This window comes from Heteronotia binoei, chromosome 2 (genome assembly GCF_032191835.1).
Source record: "Heteronotia binoei isolate CCM8104 ecotype False Entrance Well chromosome 2, APGP_CSIRO_Hbin_v1, whole genome shotgun sequence".
Taxonomy (NCBI): Eukaryota; Metazoa; Chordata; class Lepidosauria; order Squamata; family Gekkonidae; genus Heteronotia; species Heteronotia binoei.
The window spans coordinates 45,179,097-45,201,620 of record NC_083224.1 but is presented as its reverse complement, the minus strand read 5'-3'; the positions used below and the strand labels follow the sequence as shown (position 1 = coordinate 45,201,620).

Sequence of the window (22,524 nt, the reverse complement as noted above, 5' to 3'; positions counted from 1 at the left end):
GGAGGAGAGGGACATCAAAAATCTTCTCAAGATGCCTATCTAAAGTTGTTCTGTGTTTTATTGTTACTTTTTAATAGGGGATATTTGTAAGACCACTCAGCCTGAAATCTGTAGATAACAGCTGTCTATTTGTGAGACTTGATAAGCGATAGCTGCTATGCAATGCAAATGTTAAAACTCTGCTTTTTAAGCTCCTCCATAACTTTATCAAAGCTGTCTGTAGGCTTCTCGCTCACGAGTGGATTTATTTGTGTAATCTTTCAAATACAGGCCTTTTCTTTCAATTTGTGGTCATGGTGGTAGCAATAATGTATTTTGCTGTGTGCGTGCCATTGGAGAGCTGTTAGTGTGGCCTGAGGCTGAGTAACTCAGCTCCCGTGAGTTTAAAGTACCCCCATGGAGGAGGCTCCCTGATGCATCTGTTCATGGTTAGCTGTGCTTCCTAGTTTTTGCAGATTGGCAGTCCTGATGCATCCCTGCACTGGAGCAAAAGGATCCTTCGGTCACTCTGGGTGCAGAGAGATCACAAAGAACAGTTTTGATAGAAACATTTGGGTGGGGGGGGGGTGCTTCTTTGATGATGGGCATTTCTTCTATATATTCTAAACCTATTTAATGCATAAGCAAAGCAGGTGTTCAGCTTTTTATTAAGGAAAGAAGTGTTCTCATTGGTTGTTTAGGGAAAAAGCAATGTAAAATAGGCCAACGCTAGTCCTGGGTGAATTTGAAAGCAGTAGAGGGTCAATCTACTTGGATAGGATTGTGATTGTTGAATGGAAATACTCAGTGGTGCCTGAAGAAAGGAATTTCCGTTGTGTTTATGGCTCTGTTAGTAAGAAAGATAAATTGTAGTAAATTGTACTTTGAGGGCTAGTGTTTTTGATGGAGCATCTTTTTGTGATGGTACCATGACCTTTCAAGGCCTTGTGAAAGAGCTCTGGAACTGTTTTATTTGGGTTTCCTATGCTTGTTCTAGTACTTGCTCTTTAGAAAAAAAATTCTTGCTCAGTCACAATTAAAATGAATGCAGCGTGCACAGATCAATGCAATCTATTTCTCTCTCTCCCTGCCCACTACTGTCTCCCTCAAAATTGTGGATCACAAAGCATCTCAAAGATCTTACCTCCATGCATGCAGAAGAGGGGCTGCTCTTCTCTCCCAGCCCCCCTCCGCTGTTATTTATTCTAGATCAAAACTGAAAATGAAGAAGCTTCAGGTGGTATGTTGAGGTGTGACTAACGCATTAGTGGTATTTAGAAAGTTCAATGGCTATAGCTGTGTTTAATGCCAGAGCATTTTTCTTTCTGCACTTGCCTTGCTACTTGATCTTCACCCTGGAAATGACTACTGAGAAGCCCATTAAGGTTTCACTTCTTAATGCTCAGAAGCAGTTGGGCTCCTTCTTGCAATTTCTCTTAGAGTGACAATTGATGCAATCTATCCGCCTGGCTTTGTAGGCTGTTGCTGTATCTGCCTGGCTGTGGATTGCTACTGATTTGCCTTCATTACAGTGATACTTAAGAACGTGGGTCAAACCATCAGAAGAGAGCTTGGGTAGTGTGTGCAGCGTTAAGCTGTGTGCTTTGTGACACATGTATATGTGGAATCTGAATCAATGGACTTTGTCTGGAGTAACTCAACATAAGATTGCACTGTCAGTTCAGTAGAATAGCTTGGCTCATTTGGGGATGGATCCAACTCTTGTTTGGCATCAGCTTAAGATGCACTTTTGCTAGCAGAGGGTCCTTCCCTGCCTCTGCAGATTCCTACATCATTCCTAGGCATTCCTGGGGCAGAAATTCAGGGAGCATGGTGGGGTAAAAACAGGAACAACTCTAGCATGAGTAGAGCTTTGCTTGTAGTGCTTTGGACCCAACTCTTCAAGTTCAGACAAAACAAGCCCTTGTTACTCCGTTGACCAAAGGCTGTTAATCAGAGATAAAAGGGCCATTTCACATGCTGCATTTTAAAATTCACGCTAAAAATATAAAGAGAGACTGTGTCAAACAAATTTTGCAAAACAGCTGTGCCATGTGGGTACATTTGCCAGGGTGCCATGATTGCTGCAGCACCCTGCAGAGTATCCTATAGATATAAAAGTCCTTTTGTTTTGGCAAACTAGAACTCTCCCATTTGTAGGAATGAAGACTCTCGACACGTGTATAGAGGAAGTGAGGAAAGCTTGCTCTCTGCAAGTCCTGGTTTTATTTATACATCTCAGGCAGTTAATGAAACAGGAAGCATGCATGAGGTTATGTCTTCATAGCCCCCAAGATTCGATACAGCCAGCAATTTATCAAGAATACATGTGTCAGCAAAAGGAAGCGAGAATATGAGTGTAAGATGTCTGTGCCCTTTTAGCCTTTCAGACACAATGTGGGCGGCTCAGGCTGATATGCCAAATGCGTGATCCAGCCACATTTCTGTCTTCAGGCTTTGTGGGGTCTGGGGGCTCAAGCGTGTGAACCCCACACCATTGGTTGGGGGTGCACTTCATCAACCTTTTACTCATCACACCATCAATCAAGAGTACTTGTGTGCCATTGGTTGAGTCTGCGCCTTTCTCCTGCCTGAGTGGCTGTTGCTAGCCAGCCAAGTTGATTCTGTCAGTAAAAGGCAAGCAACCATGGTTCTGGCAGTTTCTGACTCTCCATACTCTCCCATTGACTGAGCCACCTGCCACACTGCTTCGCAGAGGAGAAAAAGAAAGCCTTCTGTCAATTGACGGAGGGAGGAGGAGTGAAAGAACCACAGAGAAAACATTCTGATGATTGCCTGAGAAATGGAGGAAGAGAGAAAGAACCAGAGAAAGTCTTCTGTCAATTGGCTGAGGGCTCCTCCCCTTCCTCCTCTAGAAGGGAAACTGAGAGACTTATTGAAAGCTCACTAGGCCCAGTCTTGATTAGAGCTGCCAGTTCCAGGTTGGTGGAAAATTCCTGAAGATTTTGTGCTGGAGTCTGCAGAAGCCAGAGTTTGGGGATAGGACAGGCCTCAGCTGATTTATAATGCCATATAGGGGAAGAGAGATCTGTTGTCTGGAGTTCAGTTGTGATACCATGAAATCTTCAGGCTCCACTGGAGATCAGTGATTCAGATCAGAGTCTGCCTGACCCAGGTTCCTACTGTGGAAACTGACTGGGTGATTTTGAAACACCCACATACTTTCAGCCTAACCTACCTCCCAGGGTTTTTGTGTGGATCAGAAGGGGGAGAGGAACATTATGTAAGCTGCTTTGTTCCCCACTGTGGAGAAAGACTGTCCTTTTCCTAGGTACAGGTTGCAGGGATGGGAGGAGATGAAAGCTGAAGTCAGAGGAGCAGATAAAGATAGGCTGATGATTGGCTTGGGAGGAGAGAGGGTTACCAACTGCAGATTGGGTGGAGCCTGGAAATAGTGGGGTTTGAGGAGGAGTGGGAACTCAGACAAGTACAATGCCATAGACGCCACCCTCCAAGTCAGCCATTTCCTCCTGGAGAACCATTCTTGCCAATCTCCAGGTGAGGCCTGGATATCACTCAGAACTACAACTGCTGTTCAGATGGGCAGATATGAGTTCTTATGGAGAAGATGGTATACTCTGAGTCATTATACCCTGTTGAGGTCACCCCCCCCCCCATGACAGTCAGTGTGATGTGGCAGTTGGCACTTCAGAGTAGGGTCTGCCAGACTCAGGTTCTTGCTATGGAAGCTGACTGGGTGATTTCAGACCAGTTACAGACTTTCAGCCTAACCTGCCTCACAGGGTTGTTGTGCAGATCAAAACGGAGAGAGGAGAATGATGTTAGTTGCATTGGTCCCCACTGCAGAGGAAGACTATACTTTTCCTAGGTAGAGGCTGCGGTGGGGGGGGAAATGGAAAGCAATCTACCCCATCACTTTTGCCCCCATCCCTTCTTTATCAATCTATCCCCTTCTCTGATAAACTACCCCATATTTCCCCACTTTCTCCATTTTGCTTCCCAAAAGCTGCCTTCTCAACATACCTTGCCTCCCTCTATCTTTCCCTTTCCTCCCCAGCCCTTCCTGACCACAACAGTTGCACACAGCAAATTTCTAGTGCCTGTTGTATTTCTCCCCACAACATGCCTTATTACTAGCCTATAAAGATCTCCCCTGTTGTAGGTGGATGATTGGTTTGGAACCTACTAACATTCTGTGACTGCCCCAGCCCCCATGGTATCCTTTTAATGATAGTATCGACTATTCTTTTTCAAACTGCTAAAAGGCTCAACAAGCTTGGAGACCCTGGGGCAATATAGTCCCTGAGAAGCTGCAATCACTGTTCACTTACTTGTTCATCAAGTTTCAGTGGTACACAGCAACCATGATGTGACTAATGCAGGGGTCCCCAAACTTTTTCAGCCTGTGGGCACATTTGGAACTCTGAAATGACATGGTGAGCTCAGCCACAAAATGGCTGCCCTAGGACGAGGAACTGGCTACAAAATGGTTGCCACAGCTTAATTTCAGAAACACACTGTGGATCCTTGTGCTGTGGTGTCAGCTGCTGCCAAAGCCAACACTTTAAAAAGATCTTCACAGCCAATCACATCTCCAGTAGACAGTCAGAAGCCTTGCAGGGCAAAAGCCATACCTAAAGCACATGACATTCACCAGAAAAGGTGTTGGCAGGTGCCATGGCATCCATGGGTGCCATGTTGCAGACCTCTGAAATAATGTAACAGAATAATTATTTAGAAACTCTCTTCCTGTCTCTTTGGGAGACAGCTGCTTTGAAAGAGGAAATTGTAGACCTCCACTTGAAGAAACCATTCAGATACCTAAATAATCTAAAATAAATACTGTGGAGTGGCAAACATTCCATTATAGGGTAAAGTGTCTGAGTGAGTGAAAAGTCACTGAGATTTTTTAGGGACCAAGACCTGCTTAAATTTGCCTATTTAAGTTTTTTTTTAAAAAAAAATTATAAAAAGGTAGAGGTAGTCCCCTGTGCAAGCACCAGTTGTTTCTGACTCTGGAGTGACGTCGCATCATGTTTTCACGGCAAACTTTTTTTTTTTAACGGGGTGGTTTGCCATTGCCTTCCCCAGTCATCTACACTTTGCCTCCAGCAAGCTGGGTACTCATTTTACTGATCTTGGAAGGATGGAAGGCTGTCAACCTTGAGCTGGCTGTCTGAACCCAACTTCCACTGGGATCGAACTCAGGTTGTGAGCAGAGAGCTTGAACTGCAGTAGTGCAGCTTACTACCCTGCACCACAGGGCTCCTTAAACATATCATAAAAAGGTAAAGGTAGTCCCTGTTGCAAACACCAGTTGTTTCCGACTCTGGGGTGACGTCACAGGTTCTTGTAAATCTGCAGATGTCTTTTTTTACAAGTAGGCTAACTGGAGTTGCCATTAAAGTTTGCAAACTAGTCTTTGTCGGGATGTTTTAGCCACTAAGAATCAATAGTACCGTATATACTCGAGTATAAGCCGACCCGAATATAAGCCGAGGCTTCTAATTTTACCCCAAAAATCTGGGAAAACTTATTGACTCGAGTATAAGCCTATGTGTGTGGTTGTGGGCTCCAGGTTGTGGGCTTCCTGGCTGGATTTTCCTGGTCATTGGTGGAAACAGGATGCTGAACATGAGATGGATACTCCTTGATCCAGTGCGACTCTAAACAGTGCTACATTCTGCACTTGGAACACTGGCCCCCACACCCCCACAATGCCTAACAGCATTGCTCTTTACTCAAAGCTTCAGAGGAAAAAAGCCCCACCAAAGTCTTGCTGGAGAGTGGTCCTGATCAGCGTTCCCTCTAAGCTGCAAAGTCCTGTGAGCAAGAATTCTACTTTGAGAGCTACTGGCATTAAAGTTGTGAGCTACTGCATAAATGAGTGTGCTCTGGGGTAATACTTCCTGAGCTAAGACAAAAATGTGTGAGCCAGAGGCTAACTATCTGTGAACCAGCTCACGCTAACTCACCTTACAGGAAACACCGGTCCTGATCCTGGCTCACCAAAGGCTGAATATTTCCAGTTCTAAAATCTACATTATTATTATTATTTACACTTTTTTGAGGGGGGGGGGAGATAAAATTAGAACAGAAACAGAACAGACGCATACATGCCCTTGTTTTAGAGCAAGCCCTTCGTGGGGAGGGGGTCTCCCATTTTTTGACTTGTAAAACGCATCAGCCTTCCCCCCTCCTCCTGATCCCTGTGACCCCCCTCCATTCCTGACCTGACGGGATGGCCGGTCGTCGGCCCGCCTCCCCCTCACGCTGCCTCGGCGTGCCTAACCGGTTCGCCTCTCCAACGCACCCAGGGTCTGGCAGTCCAACGCAGCCGCGTCGTCGCAGGCGCCCGGTCGGTTGGTTCCTCCGCCACAGACACCCGGGTCGATGCACGTCAGCACGTGCGCCAAACCCGCTCTGCTGGCCTCCTGCCCCCTCCCCTCCACGCTTCCCACCAGCGGCACAAAGACACCTTGATTGCTGCGTTCCCCTGCCTCGTTCCGATAGGGGGAGGGCCTCCCCAGCCCGCTGATTTAGGCAACCTAGGCGCGTGCAGAGGGAGGAAAGGGAGGGAGGGAAAGGAGGGCCTCTTTTTTTCTGAATCAGCGCGGCTCTCAATGGCACAGCAGCCGGGAGCCCCCCCCGCCCCCTTCTTTCCCTGTACCACACACACGTCATCCCCGACTTTCACGTTTGGGAACCCAGCGCAGGCGTCTCCCCCCGACAGGGGAGGGAGGGAGGGGGGAGGCTTCTGCAGTAGGAAGCCGCCAGCTGCCCGAAGGAAGAGGGCATCAGCGCCTCCCCCGTCAGTGCCCCAGAGGGGGCGCGCGCACGAAGCCTCTCTCTTTCTCCCCCCCTCCCTCGCCGCCAAGGCCGGACCAGGGCGCTGCTGCCGAGCGCGGGAATGCGGCCACTGGGCGCACAACGCCGCCTCCTCCTCCTCCTGCTGCCCGCCGCCGCCTTCTGCTTCCTGCTGCTGCCCGTGGCATGTGGAGCAGCAGGAGAAGCCTCGAGCAGGCGAGGGTCGGACGCTGCTTCCCCCGCCCCGAGCTGGGACTGGCCGGAAGGTATGCGCGACGCTCCGGAGCCCTGCCGGGGAGGGGAGGCTGGATAGAATAGTGACTCGAGTATAAGCCGAGGAGGGGGTTTTTCTGCCCAAAATTTGGGCAGAAAAACTCGGCTTATACTCGAGTATATACGGTATTTATTATAGTATCATTTTTTGGAAATAAGCCTGTCAAGAATGAATAAGCAATACAAAAAACAAACACTGTGATGTATTGGCTAACAACATTTAGTGAAACCTTTTAAAGAGTCATATAATCTTTTTGTATATTACAATATTACAACATTACATCCAATGATCACCTGGATATAGGCTCATTTTGTCAAAAAACTTCCGCAGGAGTATTGTAAAGAATGAATGTCTGGGGATGGTTCATTACATAGTGACAATTTATCCACCTTATGATATTTTAACTCTTTATCTATTGGGTTTATGGTGTTTAGCGTAGCTTTGATAAAGAACAGTTGTAGTTATAAAACCAGTTATAACAAGGCAAACCTAAAGCACTACCCTCAGGACAAGTGAGGGAGGGTGCCTAGTGCAATCCTGCGCTAAGATAACAAGAGGAAGCCTTCAGAAGGTACCTGGGAATTGACACAGCACAAGAGTACATGATTTTTGCAGCACAAATTTCTTAAATTACTAATGTTTCTGGATGCAGTATAAAGAGCTTTCACTAGGACTTACTGTTCATGCAGACTTGTGCCAGTATTTTTATGCACCTATGGAACATTAACAGAGCTGCCTGGTATACACAATTTCCCTGTGGAGAACTTGTTCTAGGCTTCATTTTCCCAAACAAGAATTGCAATGAGCACAGTGGACTGAAAGCAGCCGCCCATTTTAATGGGATGTGCAACTCTCAGATGTAATTAATATTTGCCAACATTGCTCCCTGAGGGGGGTGGTGACTGTACTAGAATTAGAACTGTATAAGCGCTGGCTTTATTTAACAACACAGCCTTACAACTTTTTCCAATGTATTCAAAAGTGCTATATAAATCCTAAGTAGTATTCATCTGATCAGGACTTTTTTTTTAGAAAAATCCCAGCAGGAACTCATTTGCATATCAGGCCACACCTCCTGACAGCAGCACTGTTTCACAGGGCTTTTTTGTAGAAAAAGCCCTGCAGGAACTCATTTGCATATTAGGCCTCACATCCTGATGCCAAGCAGCCAGAACTGCATTCCTGCGCGTTTCTGCTCAGAAAAGCCCTGCATCTGGTGACAAAATAATCAGCCAGCCAGTGATAAGGATGGAAAGCTATCTACTTCTAAACATGCACTCTTTTATAAAATTAGACTGAATACATTAAGTAAAACCATGTAGCTACAAAGTTGTAATTACCGTATTTGCCGGCGTATAAGATGACTTTTTTGCCCTGAAAAACATGCCTCCAAGTGGGGGGGGGGTCGTCTTATACGCCGGGTGCACTTCAGTTGGGATAGACATAGCTGCCTATAGTGGCCTTCTGATGCTTGCCCGGTGCCCATAGTGGCCTCCCAATGCCCACCCACCTCATTCTACATACTGTCCAGTATCGCGCGGTATCCAGCGCAGCCGCAGCGGGTCATTAGCGTGGCTGCGGCGAGCATCAGCAGCGAGACAGGGGCGCCAGCCTTTTCAGCGTGACCGGCCCGTTCTGCTCGGCGGGAAGCAGCAGCACTCCGGCCCGCCCCTTGTCTATGCAGAGCTCGCACTTGCGCACTAGTGCCGGTCACAGGGAGATGCAGGGGCGGGCCGGAGGCGCTGCGGTCGCGCTGTGGCCGTACAATGGTGACAATGGTGTGCGGAAGGTGTGCGGAAGAGGGGGTAGTCTTATACGGCGAGTATATAACAAACTCTATATTTTGAGTGGAAATGTTGGAGGGTCGTCTTATATACACCCAGTCGTCTGTATCATTCTACAGACAGTGGCTTGATTCAGACATAATGGCAAACTATGGTTTACTGCTATGTGAAGGAGCTTGAGGGATATTCTAGAATTAGATCACATCCTCACTCCTCCCTTTACATGTGTTGAAATAGTCTGTTATTCTTGAGTTAATAGCATTAAACTGAACTGGCGGACTGTGGTTTGCACTTCTAAAAACCAGAATTCCAAACTGGGAGCAAACCACAGTTTGAGATCGTTGTTTAAAGGGCAAATAAAAACCATAGCATGCTAATTCAGATTGACTGATAAATGATTCCCAAGTGAGCAAAGAAATAAGAAGTTATCTCAATGCATGGGAGGGGAGGGGAGAAGAAAGAAGACTGTGCACCCCTGAAAATTCCCCAGGATTATTTGCACTGTGGAAGATATATCATTGACCGCTTTGAATAGTGGATCTCTCATACTTCCTGCCAGGAAGAAATTGTCAATTAGCAGTTTCATGTATCAAGTAACAAGGAAATGTTGGTTAGACATGGTTTGTGACATCGATATTTAGTATTAACATGTAAACTGCAGTGTTGAAAAGAGAAGCAGCTGGAGATGTCAAGGCTTGGGAAAAGATGAAAGAAAAAAATGGGGGGAGGTGGAGAGAGAGTCTCTTCTGGATTTTCAATGGAAAAATTAAGGAATATGAGGGAGAAAGAGAGAGAGAAAAGCTATGAATTTTTTTTCTTTGAAATGTGTAAAATGCTTTTAAAGAAAAGTTTTACTTATTCAAAATGTACAATATGAAAGTCTGTGGACTCCCCCCCCCCCCCGGCCACCCAGTTTCCCAGTGAATGCATGGGCGTTGTGCTGAACTTACACCAGAAACCATTTATGGTTCAGCTAGGGTTGCCAAGTCCAATTAAAGAAAAATCTGGGGACTTTGGGGGTGGAGCCAGGAGACATTGGGGGTGGAGCCAGGAACAAGGGTGTGACAAGCATAATTGAACTCCAAGGGAGTTCTGGCCATCACATTTAAAGGGACAGCACACCTTTTTAAATGCCTTTCTTCCATAGGAAATAATTAAGGATAGGGGCACCATCTTTTGGGGCTCATAGAATTGGACCCTCTAGTCCAATCGTTTTGAAACTTGGGGGGTAGTTTGGGGAGAGGCACTAGATGCTATACTAAAAATTTGGTGCCTCTACCTAAAAAAAATAGCCCCCCCAGAGCCCCCAATACCCACAGATCAATTCCCCATTATTCCCTATGGGAATCGTTCTCTATAAGGAATAATAGAGTGCCCAGTAGACATTTCCCTCCCCCCCACGCTTTCTAAAGTGGGGGGGAGGGCCTCCAAACCAGGGAATCCCCTGCCCCCTCTCTCTCTCACACACACAAATACTTACTAGATCTTGTTTCTGCAGAACTTTACTTGCTGTGAAAACGAAAGCAAAGGAAAGGGAGGGGCTGTTCTCCATCGAAACTGTTACTGACCCTTTCCCATGAAGCCCTTCCTGTTTCCTGCTCAGCCTTAAAGGCACGCATTTTACAAATGGATCAGTTTGCAGGTTTCTAAACCTGCAGGAGCTCTACAACTACATGATGATTGTGGGGGTGGGGCTTCCCCCACTGGCCAGCTGGCTGGGGGCGGGGAGAAGCCTGTAAAAATGGGGGGATCCCCCGCTGGGACCTGGGGATTGGGAAGCCTAGGTTCAGCTGCTACAGTGGTGGACACCAGGAGACACTCCAGGCTCAGAACAACTCCTATTCATTGTTGCCATGGCAGGTGAGCAATTTGCCCTGGACGCACCAGTTCATCAGTGGCGGGGGAGGGGGGAGAGATGGGATTCCTCCCTGTGAATTTCATGAGCCCCCACTTGCTACAATCTATTCTACTATCTTTCCTCCTATCACTTTGAATGAATACAGGGGCTGAACAGGAGTCCAGACTTCAAAACCAAGATTTCTGTCCTACATGCACACTACATTCCATTCCATTTTCAACCCTCAGGAAAGATGCTATATTATACCTCTTCTTTACACTTCTTTTCTTGCTCCCCTATGAAAATGAACATGGGATCAAATTGGGGCTCAAACTGAAATCACAGAGAGGTGCTCTGAATGTGCACAGCAGCTGCCAGTGTCTCAGTCTTCAAGGTATCATACTGCACTGGATTTTACTTTTTGCCTCCCTTCTTTGGAACCAGGCATGAGATTGAATAGATATTCAGACTTTAAGAAGTAGCATTTAATCCTGTTTGTATGTACGTAATCACATTCTGCTATCTGAATGTTCAGCTGAGCTATCACATAACAGACACATGGAATAACAAGCTGTTTCTCTCTGTTCATGTCCCCCATCACCAAAAGAAAAAGACTGAGATAGACAGTGGAAAGCATTTCTGCTATCAGCTGCCAAGACATGGCACCCATCATGCAGACAACCTGTTTTATTGCCTAAAGTGGCAATTCCATGTGTTATGCTTGTACTCCCCCCACTCTTGATGTTTTCCCACCCCCCTCCAACTACCAACCCACACCTCTTCTTCTGGAAGAGTAGTTATAATTCTGAGTGATTTCCAGCCTTCACCTAGAGATTGGCAGCAGTGGTTTACCAGGAGGAAATGGCTGGCTTAAAGGGTGGCATATGCCATTTCACCTGTCTGAGGTCCCACCCCTCCTCAAACCCACCTTCTCCAGGCTCCATGGATTCCTCAAATCTCCAGGAATTTCCCAACCTGGAGTTGGCAACCCTATCTCCTTCCCAGCCAACATCAACTGACCTTTTTCTGGCCCCCAGACTTCAGCTTTCCATATCCTCCCCCGTCCCTGCAGCCTTTACCTATGAAAAGTACAATATTTCTCCACAGTGTGAGCCAAAGCAGTTTACATCATTCTCCTCTCCCCTGTTTTGATATGCACAACAACCCTATGAGGTAGATTAAGCTGCAAGTCACTGTGGTTGTCATGGGGGGGCTGCTGCTGATAAGAGAAGCCATGTTGGATCAGGCCAGTGGCCCATGCAGTCCAGCACATTGTCACACAGTGGCCACAAAACCAAGTGCCATCAGGAGGTCCACCAGTGGAGACCAGGGTGCTAGGGTAGAAAACCTCCAGGTGGAGGCTGATGATCTCCAGGTATCACAATTGAACTCCAGACAACAGATCTCTTTCCCACTTGAGAAAATAACTGCTGTGGAGAGTGGACTCTATGTCGCTATGCTCAGGTGGGACTCTTCCCCTCCCCAAAGTCAGGCTTCCATGAGACTCCACCACAAAATCTCCAGTAATTTCCAAACCTGGAGCAGGCAATCCTAGTGAGGACTGACCACAATGAGCTCTTCCTAAAAGGCCAAAATAGGCTTGGAAAGGGCCTTGTCCTCTCCCCCCATCTTTTACTGACAGCCAAGCTTGGTTGTAGGGTTGCCAGGTCCAACTCAGACAATACACGAGACTTTGGGGGTGGAACCAGGAGACTTTCCCATTCGCCAAAAAAACATAAATAGATACAGCAATGCAGTTCCCCTGAATACAGTCTTCATTTCCTCATACCCCAGAAAATGGCTGCATTTCCACTAAATGAGACTGAACATGCGCACACACACACATACACACACGTGCATAGCAGCTGTCAAATAAACACAGCATGCACACATGTTTGTGATCTCACTGGAGCAATTGACTAACTGGAGCTGCTGAATGTAACCATCTGTTGTATTTCAACCAGCTTCTTCAGACTAACAGGAAAATGAAAGCAGAGCAGCCTGGGGGTACATTTTTCCTCCATACAAAGAGAGGGGCTCTACTGTTTCTCTTCCTTTTACACACACAATCCAGGTACTGGATATAGAAACTTTATACAGATGATTTCAGAAGCTGAATGGCAATAGCAGGCATGATTGGATTAGGCGTGATATGCAGAAGGGTAGTAGGCATGGAGATATCTCCCTTTGGTACAGGAGGTGTCTGTTTGGTGTCTGTTTATTATAGGTCCCAGTTCCTAGTTGCATTTGGTGGCTTGTTATTTATTGCTCAGTAGCTAATTTAGAGTGATTAACTGATGTGAAATGCTTGCTTTCTAAATAAGGGAAGGGGAAAGTAGTATGGTGTTACTTTGGAAGCATTCTGTAAAAGTAGATTTAGAATTGGGTGTCACTTTGAAAGTTTGAGAAACATTTCATTAATGATAATCTAATACTAGATGGAGAAAAAACCTCAGAACACAGGTTTTATGGGTTTTCATTCTTGTTAGCATTAAGTTAAGCAGGATTGTGTTTATTCATTTTTTGCTATGGTCAGTGTGTTTATCTTATATACATTTGGATGTTGTATAAAAATGCCCAATTGATACCTCTTGTTTTTCTTTACCTTTTGAACACATAGTTCACAATTTTCTCCTTTATTTTGTGTGTGTGTGTGTGTGTGTGTGTACATACATGCATGTTCCAACTGAGGATATACTGCCTCTGATGAAGTCATAATACATCTGTTTATCTTTATAGTGCCAAGAAATACAAAATACAGTGAAAACACATGTACACTGTTTGGTGAGCCAGTTTGGTGTAGTGGTTAAGTGTGCGGACTGTTATCTGGGAGAACCGGGTTTGATTCCCCACTCCTCCCACTTGCACCTGCTGGAATGGCCTTGGGTCAGCCATAGCTCTGGCAGAGGTTGTCCTTGAAAGGGCAGCTGCTGTGAGAGCCCTCTCCAGCCCCACCCACCTCACAGGGTGTCTGTTGTGGGGGAGGAAGGTAAAGGAGATTGTAAGCCGCTCTGAGACTCTTCCGAGTGGAGGGCAGGATATAAATCCAATATCTTCTTTTTTTCTACACAGTCAAGGGCAAATATAATTATTCAAAGTCAGCATTGAAGACTGTTGTGTTCTGCTGTAAGACTTTACCCTCAATGAATATATTGTAAGGATCTAAGCTCTTGGTAAAGAGAAACCATCAAAATGACTCATATTGATAGATTGTTGGACTACATGGATCCTATTGACTTTGTTACCTGTGTCTTGAAGAGAAGTCCAGTCAGAGTGAAACTCTACTGCAGAGCATCGGGAGACGTTAGTCTGGCTGCAAACTCCGTTTTAGGACTCTTTAGAAACTTTGAATTTGGAATGGACTTTGAGATTATGATCCCCAGAATAGCCTTTTGGGTGGTCAAATGGAGACATTTCCCCTTTACTTCCTTTTTCACCAGTGGAAAATCTGTTTGAATCCAACTTTTTGGATTTCTATGGGAATTGCTGAGAGGTGCAGCTCTACAGTCATTGCTAAAAATACTACATGCTGCATTGAACATTTCTAGATGCCGTGGCCACTTGGAGACAGAAATTTGTGAAGCACTGTAGTTGTGAGTGGTGCAGATTTTGAGGATGTTTCCTCCTGTAGTTTAAAATAAGGTTTAGCATGAGGAATGCTTAAATATTTGTATATTTGCCAAATCTGCCCTTCTGTGAGTGTTTAGAGTAGTCTTTTACAAAATTGGTTCTTAGTCATAGACGTCATAAATATAATGTCTGGCATATGTAGCATCAATTCCCATCTTTGGATTTGATAATAAAAACATTGCAGATGTGCACTTGATATTTGGAGGAAGTGAAGTATGTCTCCTACTGCTAGTGGCTAGCAGTTTGGATTCTTAGAAGAGTGAAGTGAAATTGCAGAAGGTCAAGCGCTTTCAGAATGTACTAGCAAAAGAGAGTCTAGTGTGTTGAAGAAGTTGCCTCTTTTTTTGCCATCACATGATAGCTGATGTATGGTAACCCTGAAGGGTCTTCAATGCAAGAGACATTCAGAGGTGGTTTGCCATTTCCTGGCTCCAATTCATGACCATGGCCTTTCTCGGAGGAATCCCATCCAAATACTAGCCAATCAGACAAGATTGGACTAGCCTGGGCTATCCAGGCAAGAGCCTAGTCACAAAACGGTACAGTACAATATCAAGTAATTCAAAGACATAGTTATGCTGCTTGACCTGACCTAGATGGCCCAGTCTGGCCTGATTTTGTCAGATCTCAGAAACTGAGCAGGGTCAGACCTAGTTAGTACTTGGATGGGAGACCACCAAGAAAAAATGCCAGGGTCTCTACACACAGACAGGCAGTGGCAAAACATCTCAAAACCCTCTTGAGGGCACTTCATACACACACAAGAGAGAACACTGCTTATTTTACTTTCTTCAGTTAAATCTGACAAGAAGGCTTTGATCCTAGTGCAAAACTAGTGCCTGAAAATGCAAGCATAACTTCTTGTCTAAATAGTTTAACCTTCAGTGGAGAGCTGAAAGAAAAGGCTGAGCTCCTGATTCTTTGGACCAGACAGTGGAAGTAGGAGAGAGCAATTTCACACTTTAGCTTCTTGATGCAAACGGTTATCAGAGCATGCACATGCACATGCATAGAGCCAGTTTGGTGTGGTTAAGTATGCTGTCTCTTCTTCTTTTCCCGAGAAAGTTTATCCAGAAATTGGGGGACTGGATTGGGTATAATCATCCACAAATGCTAAAGTTCGTGGAGCTTCCACACATGTCTCCTGTAGCTTTAAATGTTGTAAAAGAAGTAGAGCTAGCTGGTAGCCTACAAGCAGATCCCAGTGCTAAAGTAATATATTTTTAGGCCCATGTGAGTCCTCTGAAATTTCATTCAGGTGTGACAAAATGCCCAGTTTCCCTCACAAGGAAAAGAAGGGAAATGTGTGCAAGCTCTAAAACAGGGAAACAAAACCCTGAAGTGTGGAATTTGTGAGCTTTTGTATGTAACATGTATACATACATATCAGTTTGTGTGCTCTTAAGCATGAGCACATGTATTCATTCCATAACTGTGAAGTGTTGACTGTTACATGATGCTAGCCGTGTTTATGTCCACTCATGAAGGGGTCAGTTTTTAATGTCAAAATACATTTGCAGTCCCTGTATGCTGTCTAGGTAATAGAATGATCCTCCAAAAATGCAGAATATGCCCGTCTGTACTATAAAAAACCTCTTTTTTTAGTTGAAATCTGAACACTGTGCAGTTTATTGCATATTCCCCTATTCTTTCCCTGCTCCTTTCATCCCTGCTGCTGCCAGCCTGACTTTTTTCATTATATTTGTATAGACAACTGTCTAAATAACTTCCTCTAATAATGATTTATTTATAAAGCCAGTGCTAAACAAGTTTTTAGAGCTGGGCTCACAGATAATCTCTTTCCCTGAAGCAAGAGGCTTTCAGGATCTTGAGGGACTGTTAACTATTATTGTCTTGGTTTCATTTCTGATACAATCTGTGTTTGTATATAACTTTCTGTCACAGCAGGCCCATTTAATATGAACCCTATTAAGGCAAAAGTAGTTTGTGTATTGTTGCTAGGCTGGTTTGAAAAGTTACTTGTCTGTAATTGCTATAATGGCAACTTGTGTGTTGGTAAGGCTCTTATTGTGGATAAATATGCTTTATCATGGCTTTGGTAACAGCACAGTGTTGTACAGTTGTGTCCTTTTCCGTGCATTTGAAAATCACTTTGATCATATGACCATATGAAGCTGCCTTATACTGAATCAGACCCTCAGTCCATCAAAGTCAGTATTGTCTACTCAGACTGGCAGCGGCTCTCCAAGGTCTCAAGCTGAGATTTTTCACACCAATTTTGCCTGGACCCTTTTTTGGAGAAGTGCAAGGATTCACTGTGAACGTGTTCTTCCAAGATTGCTCTGAAGATCGTGGTTCATCAGTCGTGATATGTGATTTTTGCTAACAGTTAGTTCAAATGGTGGGTTGTGTCCACCCCACAGATTGCAAATCTTTCCTGATTTCCTACCCCTCAGGTAGGCTTCCCAATCCCCAGGGCCCAGCAGGGGACCCCCCAGTTTTACAGGCTTCCCCCCTCCCCCAGCCAGCTGGCTGGCGGGGGAAGCCCCTCCCCCAAAGCCATTATGCACCTCCATGAACAAGTCCCATAGGGAATGATGGGGAATTGATCTGCGGGTATCGGGGGCTCTGGGGGGGGGGCTGTTTTTTGAGGTAGAGGCACCAAATTTTCAGTATAGCATCTAGTGCCTCTCCCCAAAATACCCCCCAAGTTTCAAAAGGATTGGGCCAGGGGGTCCAATTCTATGAGCCCCAAAAGAAGGTGCCCCATCCTTCATTATTTTCTATGGAAGGAAGGCATTTTAAAAGGTGTACCGTTCCTTTAAATGTGATGGCCAGAACTCTCTTGGAGTTCAATTATGCTTGTCACACCCTTGCTCCTGGCTCTGCCCCATGTCTCCTGGCCCCACCCCCAAAGTCCCCAGATATTTCTTGAATTGGACTTGGCAACCCTACCCTCAGGGCCCATTTCGAACCATAGGGAAATTTATTCCTAGGGTCACATGGCCCACACAGATAGCCACAGGTTTTGTTTTGTTTTTAAGCAGGAATGCAGTTCCAGCTGACTTGGCATCAGGGGATGTGGCCTAATATGCAAATGAGTTCCTGCCAGACTTTTTATGCAAAAAAGCCCTGTGTGAAACAATGGTGACATCAGATGGTGTCTCCTAATATATACGAATGAGTTCCTGCTGGTTTTTTTCTACAAAAAAAGCCCTGTAGCCAGTAATGCTAGATTACTTGCTGCATTTCCAAAGGAAATCCACCCCCCCTGCATACAAAAACCCTCTGTTTTACTGTCAGCCTTAATAATGGTTTAGGTTTTGTCTGGCATCACTAAGGTCTTAGCCATCAGTAATGCTAACTAAGGTTTCATTGCTACTTGAAACTGGTTTTGAATTTTGCTTAAAATGAAAATCTTGGAATGTAAAATGTATCTATGAGAGACCTGGTTCCTTTGAACTTCTGTTTGTCTTATTTGGTCACTGTCAACCCAAATGGTGCCAGTGAGATCTCATTTTTTGTTTGGAAGGCACCAAGACCAAGTGCAGGAATTCAAATTGGAGATATATTTTAGTTCTTCGAATTATGGTACTTGGCTATTTCTGTTTCATTAAAGTCCTTTAAAATGGTGTCAGCCTTTTCTTTTTATGACTGTGGAACTCAGTTGATCTGAGAATCTCATGCATGATACCCATACACCGTTCTTTTAAAATGAATTCCAAACAGCTACAACTGTGTAGTATGGCAAACTAGCTTTGATATTCCACCACATTTAACAGCCTGAGTTGCCAACAGATGTTTAAAAACTAGCTACTTGTGTTAAATGGGCTGGTTCAAGTGAAGACTGTATTTTCCCTAACAGTGCTAAATTGTGTGTGTGTGTGGGGGGGGGGGATTATAGGTACTGCCGACATGGCAATGACAGCCTCTGGGCTGCATTGCTGAATGGATCCAAGAAAAAGTCTGCTATAGTAAGCTAATCTTATACCTCTTACCTGAGCATCAGCTGCTTCATCAGAAATTTATTTTGAACCTTACTGTGTAACATTAATTGACTTGGGGTTATGAATACAGATGTGATATTATATGATATTTCCAGAATACAGCATTAAAAAGGTAAAGGTAGTCCTCTGTGCAAGCATCAGTTGTTTCCGACTCTGGGGTGACATCGCATCATGACGTTTTCGCGGCAGAGTTTTACGGGGTGGTTTGCCATTGCCTTCCCCAGTCATCTACACTTACCCCCCCAGCAAGCTGGGTACTCATTTTACTGACCTCGGAGGATGGAAGACTGTGTCAACCTTGAGCTGGCTACCTGAACCAGCTTCCGCCGGGATTGAACTCAGGTTGTGAGTAGAGAGTTCGACTGCAGTACAGTACTGCAGTCTTCCAGCTAAATATTGTCACTCATTACATGAAGTTAAGGATGTCACTGAATAGAGGGCAGTTCACCTTTTTATCATTGCCATTTGTTAGGGCAGAAGTTCCATTTGTTAGGGCAGAAGTGAGGCCAGTACTGCGGCTTTACCGCTCTGCGCCACAAGGCTCTTTCAGCATTAAAAAGATAAAGGTAGTCAGTCCCCTATGCAAGCACCAGTCGTTTACGACTCTGGGGTGACGTTTCGCAACATTTTCACAGCAGACTTTTTATGGGGTGGTTTTCAGCATTACTTCCTAATAAATTGCTCTTGCGGCATTTATTCTAGTGTTAACAGTGAACAAGAGTTTTGAGTTGTGATCATAGCATCATTACTTATTCTTTCTGGAATTTTGGCACTTTAGAGTTCAATAAGCAGATATGCAGAAAGCTACTTAACCTGTAAGCCTTCGTTAGGTCATGCGTGAGATTTTCTCTGCTGTAATATTGCAGAGTGCTATAGTACCGTTAAAAATACTCTGGAGATTAATGGGAAACACAGTCCAGTAGAGGTAGATGCTTTCTAAATGACTGTGGAAAGCATGTATTTCATGTGGGTTGAACTGATCTTGCTTGAGTTTTCTAGAGATTGTATTTCCAGATATTGCTGTTGAAATCACTACTGACCTATTTGTCAGTTTGTACTGAGTGTTCATTGTGTAAAAGGCAGTACTTCTGTTTGACTCTGGGTTGGCAAGCTGGTCTGTTGACTCATCTGATCTTGTCAGTTAGGCAGGCACAGCTAAATATTGTCACTCATTACATGAAGTTAAGGATGTCACTGAATAGAGGGCAGTTCACCTTTTATCATTACAGTGCCATTTGTTAGGGCAGAAGTGAGGCCTGTAGCAAGGAATAGTTTCCTGCTCATCACGAAACTAACTCTGGCTGAAGTCTTTGGTGAGGTTCCAGGATGGGGGCAAGAGACCACTTAAGAGATGCTTGTTTATGTCATCATTGGATATAGCTGTCTGTATCTCTCATTTTTACACTAGAAAAGCATTACCCTTTAACCTGCTAAGACAGAGATGCACTGTAATTCAGTGCAGTGTTGTTCGTTGTTTATTCTGGCTTATTCTAAATATCAGGTAGGATCCAACCAATTTTCTCACTCACCCAGTTCCCTTCCTTATTAAGCCTCTGTCCCACACAGCTTTTGTCCAGGCTCATCCTATGGCAGGGGTGTCAAACATATCTGACCCATCGGGCACATCTGTCCCAGGCAGGCTCAAATCCAGTCCCCAAGCCACATTTTATTCCAGACATAAGCTTTTGTGTGTAAGCATGTTTTTTCTTCAGAGTGAGGATGGGGGGGGGAGGGGTTTGATTCTTCTGACAAGTACAATGTATATCAAGAAAATTATTTTGGCTTATTCTGAAAAGTTGTTCCTTTTTATATATAAAAAGATTGGACTTCTCTGTTCCTATCTTTATTTTCTTCCAAAAAGACCCTGATTTGGAATTGGAACACTTGAATTTGTCCTTAAATCTAGGAGAGTGGAGTGATTTCAGATGCCAAGTGATAATAGCACACCTTGGTAATGAGACAGGAAAACTAATTCTCAGTTCAGTCCAGGAGAATGCATTGTCTTGAGCTTCATTATCAATTGCAATTCAGCAGTCTCTCTCTATAATCTTTTGAAATTTGTTTGTAAGAGCACTGCTACTCTTAGGTCAGCAACTGAATGTTGTAGTTTCTAATGTCAGACTTGGATCCATTTATTCTTTGCATCCTCATGGACTGAATCCTCTTAGATGGAATTGAGACCTAGGTCCTGTCTCATTACCAATGCTGGTATCTCTATGCCTACTTACCCCTCTGCATATCAAACCTAATCCAATCAAGCCTGCTGTTGTCATTCACCTGCTATTGCCATTTGACTTCTGATATCACTTTTATAAAGTTTTTATCTCTGGTACCTGGTTTTACATTTTATGACACACATGGCTCCTCTAACAAAGTGACATTTATGTCAGATCAGGCCTCATAACAAATGAATTCGACACTTCTGATCTATAGTGTAGATTTATGGTCAAGAGGGGACCTCCTCCTCCCCTTTTCACCAGTAGAAAAGCTGGTTGGATCCAACAAAACATGTTGAGAACGGCAGGATTCAAGAGTTCTTTTTAATGTTTTCAAGTATGATCCAGAATCCTGGCATATATTCTACCTTAGGCTGAAGGAAGTTTGTGTGAGAAAGAGCCATTTAAGTTGGAGGACATCTCCTTAGGGGAAAGCTTCACTCTTTGCTCAATAAAGTGGTAAGATACTATGTTGCTGGCTTTTCTGTGGGCTGGTAGATATGAACCATTTCTGTGGTGATAACAGAAAAGCTAATTTGTCCACTTTCAAACACATTGCAGCATAATGCAAAAGTCTTGAGCTCTGATCCAAATAGAACCATGCACAGTGCTGTTACATACTGTATTGACAAATGGTGTGTTAGTGTTGTCAAAGATACTCACTGGTTCATAGAAAGGGTGGGGGATTGAATCTGGTATATTCCTCTTCTTGATAAGGTTCTGGATCCAATAGCAGGCAGTGTTCCTGGGTCTGTCTGAAGAAAGGTGTCAGATGTGAAAATAATGATGCATTGAAGTGATATTCAGTATTGGTGTTGGGGTATATGTTGCAGTCAATACGGAGCAGATGGTGGGAAATCGGTTATTTCTTGACTTCATTTCTTTTTCCTATTCCTTCTGTCTGCAGATTCTCACAAACATAAAGATAAACACAAAGACCGAGAACATCGACACAAAGAGCACAAGAAGGACAAAGAGAAAGACCGAGAAAAATCTAAGCACAGTAACAGGTGAGACATTAGTTATTGCCGGCTGATTGTCATCTGGATATGCAAAGCTATGCTTACTGAAAGCTGATTGAATTAAATGATGCCTCAACATCATGCAAGCCTTACCAATAATGTCAGCTTGTTTCGCTAGGGCCAGGGGATTTGACAACCAATTTTGAGTTCCCTTCCCACATATTTCCTAAAGCACTTACCTCATGAGTGAGTGCAGGCCTATCTAGCCTCATAAGGAAGTTCTGCTGAAATTCTGTTAAGTTGATGAGGAGGTTGGTGTTTTATGAAGCAGTACAGTTTGTAAACTCCAATAATGGTACCAGCAATGGTATAGATTTTGGGAGAGATACAGATTCAAATTTAAATATCTAATGTTGACAAAAGAAGGCAAATACACCATGTCCATGCTTTATATTCCACATTTAGCCCATTTAACAAGATTTGATTTGTAGCATAATAACCCTGACAACTGTAGATAAATAAAGTATATTTACATCTGATATCAGCTTTCAGTGCTTCCCCTATGGTGAAAGAGGTGGTTGACTTTCTCTACTTCCAGAGTTTCCACATCAATTGGGGGCAATTTCTGTTGGCAAATGTTTAACAAACATGGTATAGAATTGTAAACATGTGTTTGCTTTTTCTTTAGCTTGAAAAAATAGCCCTATGTTAAAACCTGTGAATAAATTCTAGGAATTCTTTGCTATGTACAAAGTGTATAATTTTGCTTTTTCCTACCTCCATCTACAGTATTGTATGTTGTGTTTCTGTGGTTATTTAGTCTGGCCAGTTTTAACATCTTGATATCTTGGTCTGAAATTCATACTTGAATACATTTTTGTAAACTTTAATTTTGTTTTAATTTGTGTATGATAAGAGGCATTTGCAAGCCAAGATTGTTTCAGAGTTTACGATATTCACAGATGTCTGGGTAGAGCTTGTGAATGTCTTGGCTAAGCAGTTTTGTATTTTACTGGTTTCTCAGATCCTGGCAACATTCCTAGCTTCAAGTGTGCAGCATTCTTATCATGGTGTATGTGTTTTCT

General features: G+C 44.1%; 1 protein-coding gene across 2 annotated transcripts in view; it reads left to right on the top strand.

Annotated features, from left to right (window-relative positions):
• TOP1 (DNA topoisomerase I) overlaps nucleotides 1–22,524 on the top strand; it is a 107,536-nt gene that overhangs the window by 22,802 nt on the left and 62,210 nt on the right. For both annotated transcript variants that reach the window (XM_060230920.1, XM_060230919.1), the window contains exon 3: nucleotides 21,385–21,487. In XM_060230920.1, coding sequence (XP_060086903.1) covers nucleotides 21,385–21,487 — 103 coding nt within the window. The remainder of the gene's footprint in view (nucleotides 1–21,384; nucleotides 21,488–22,524) is intronic.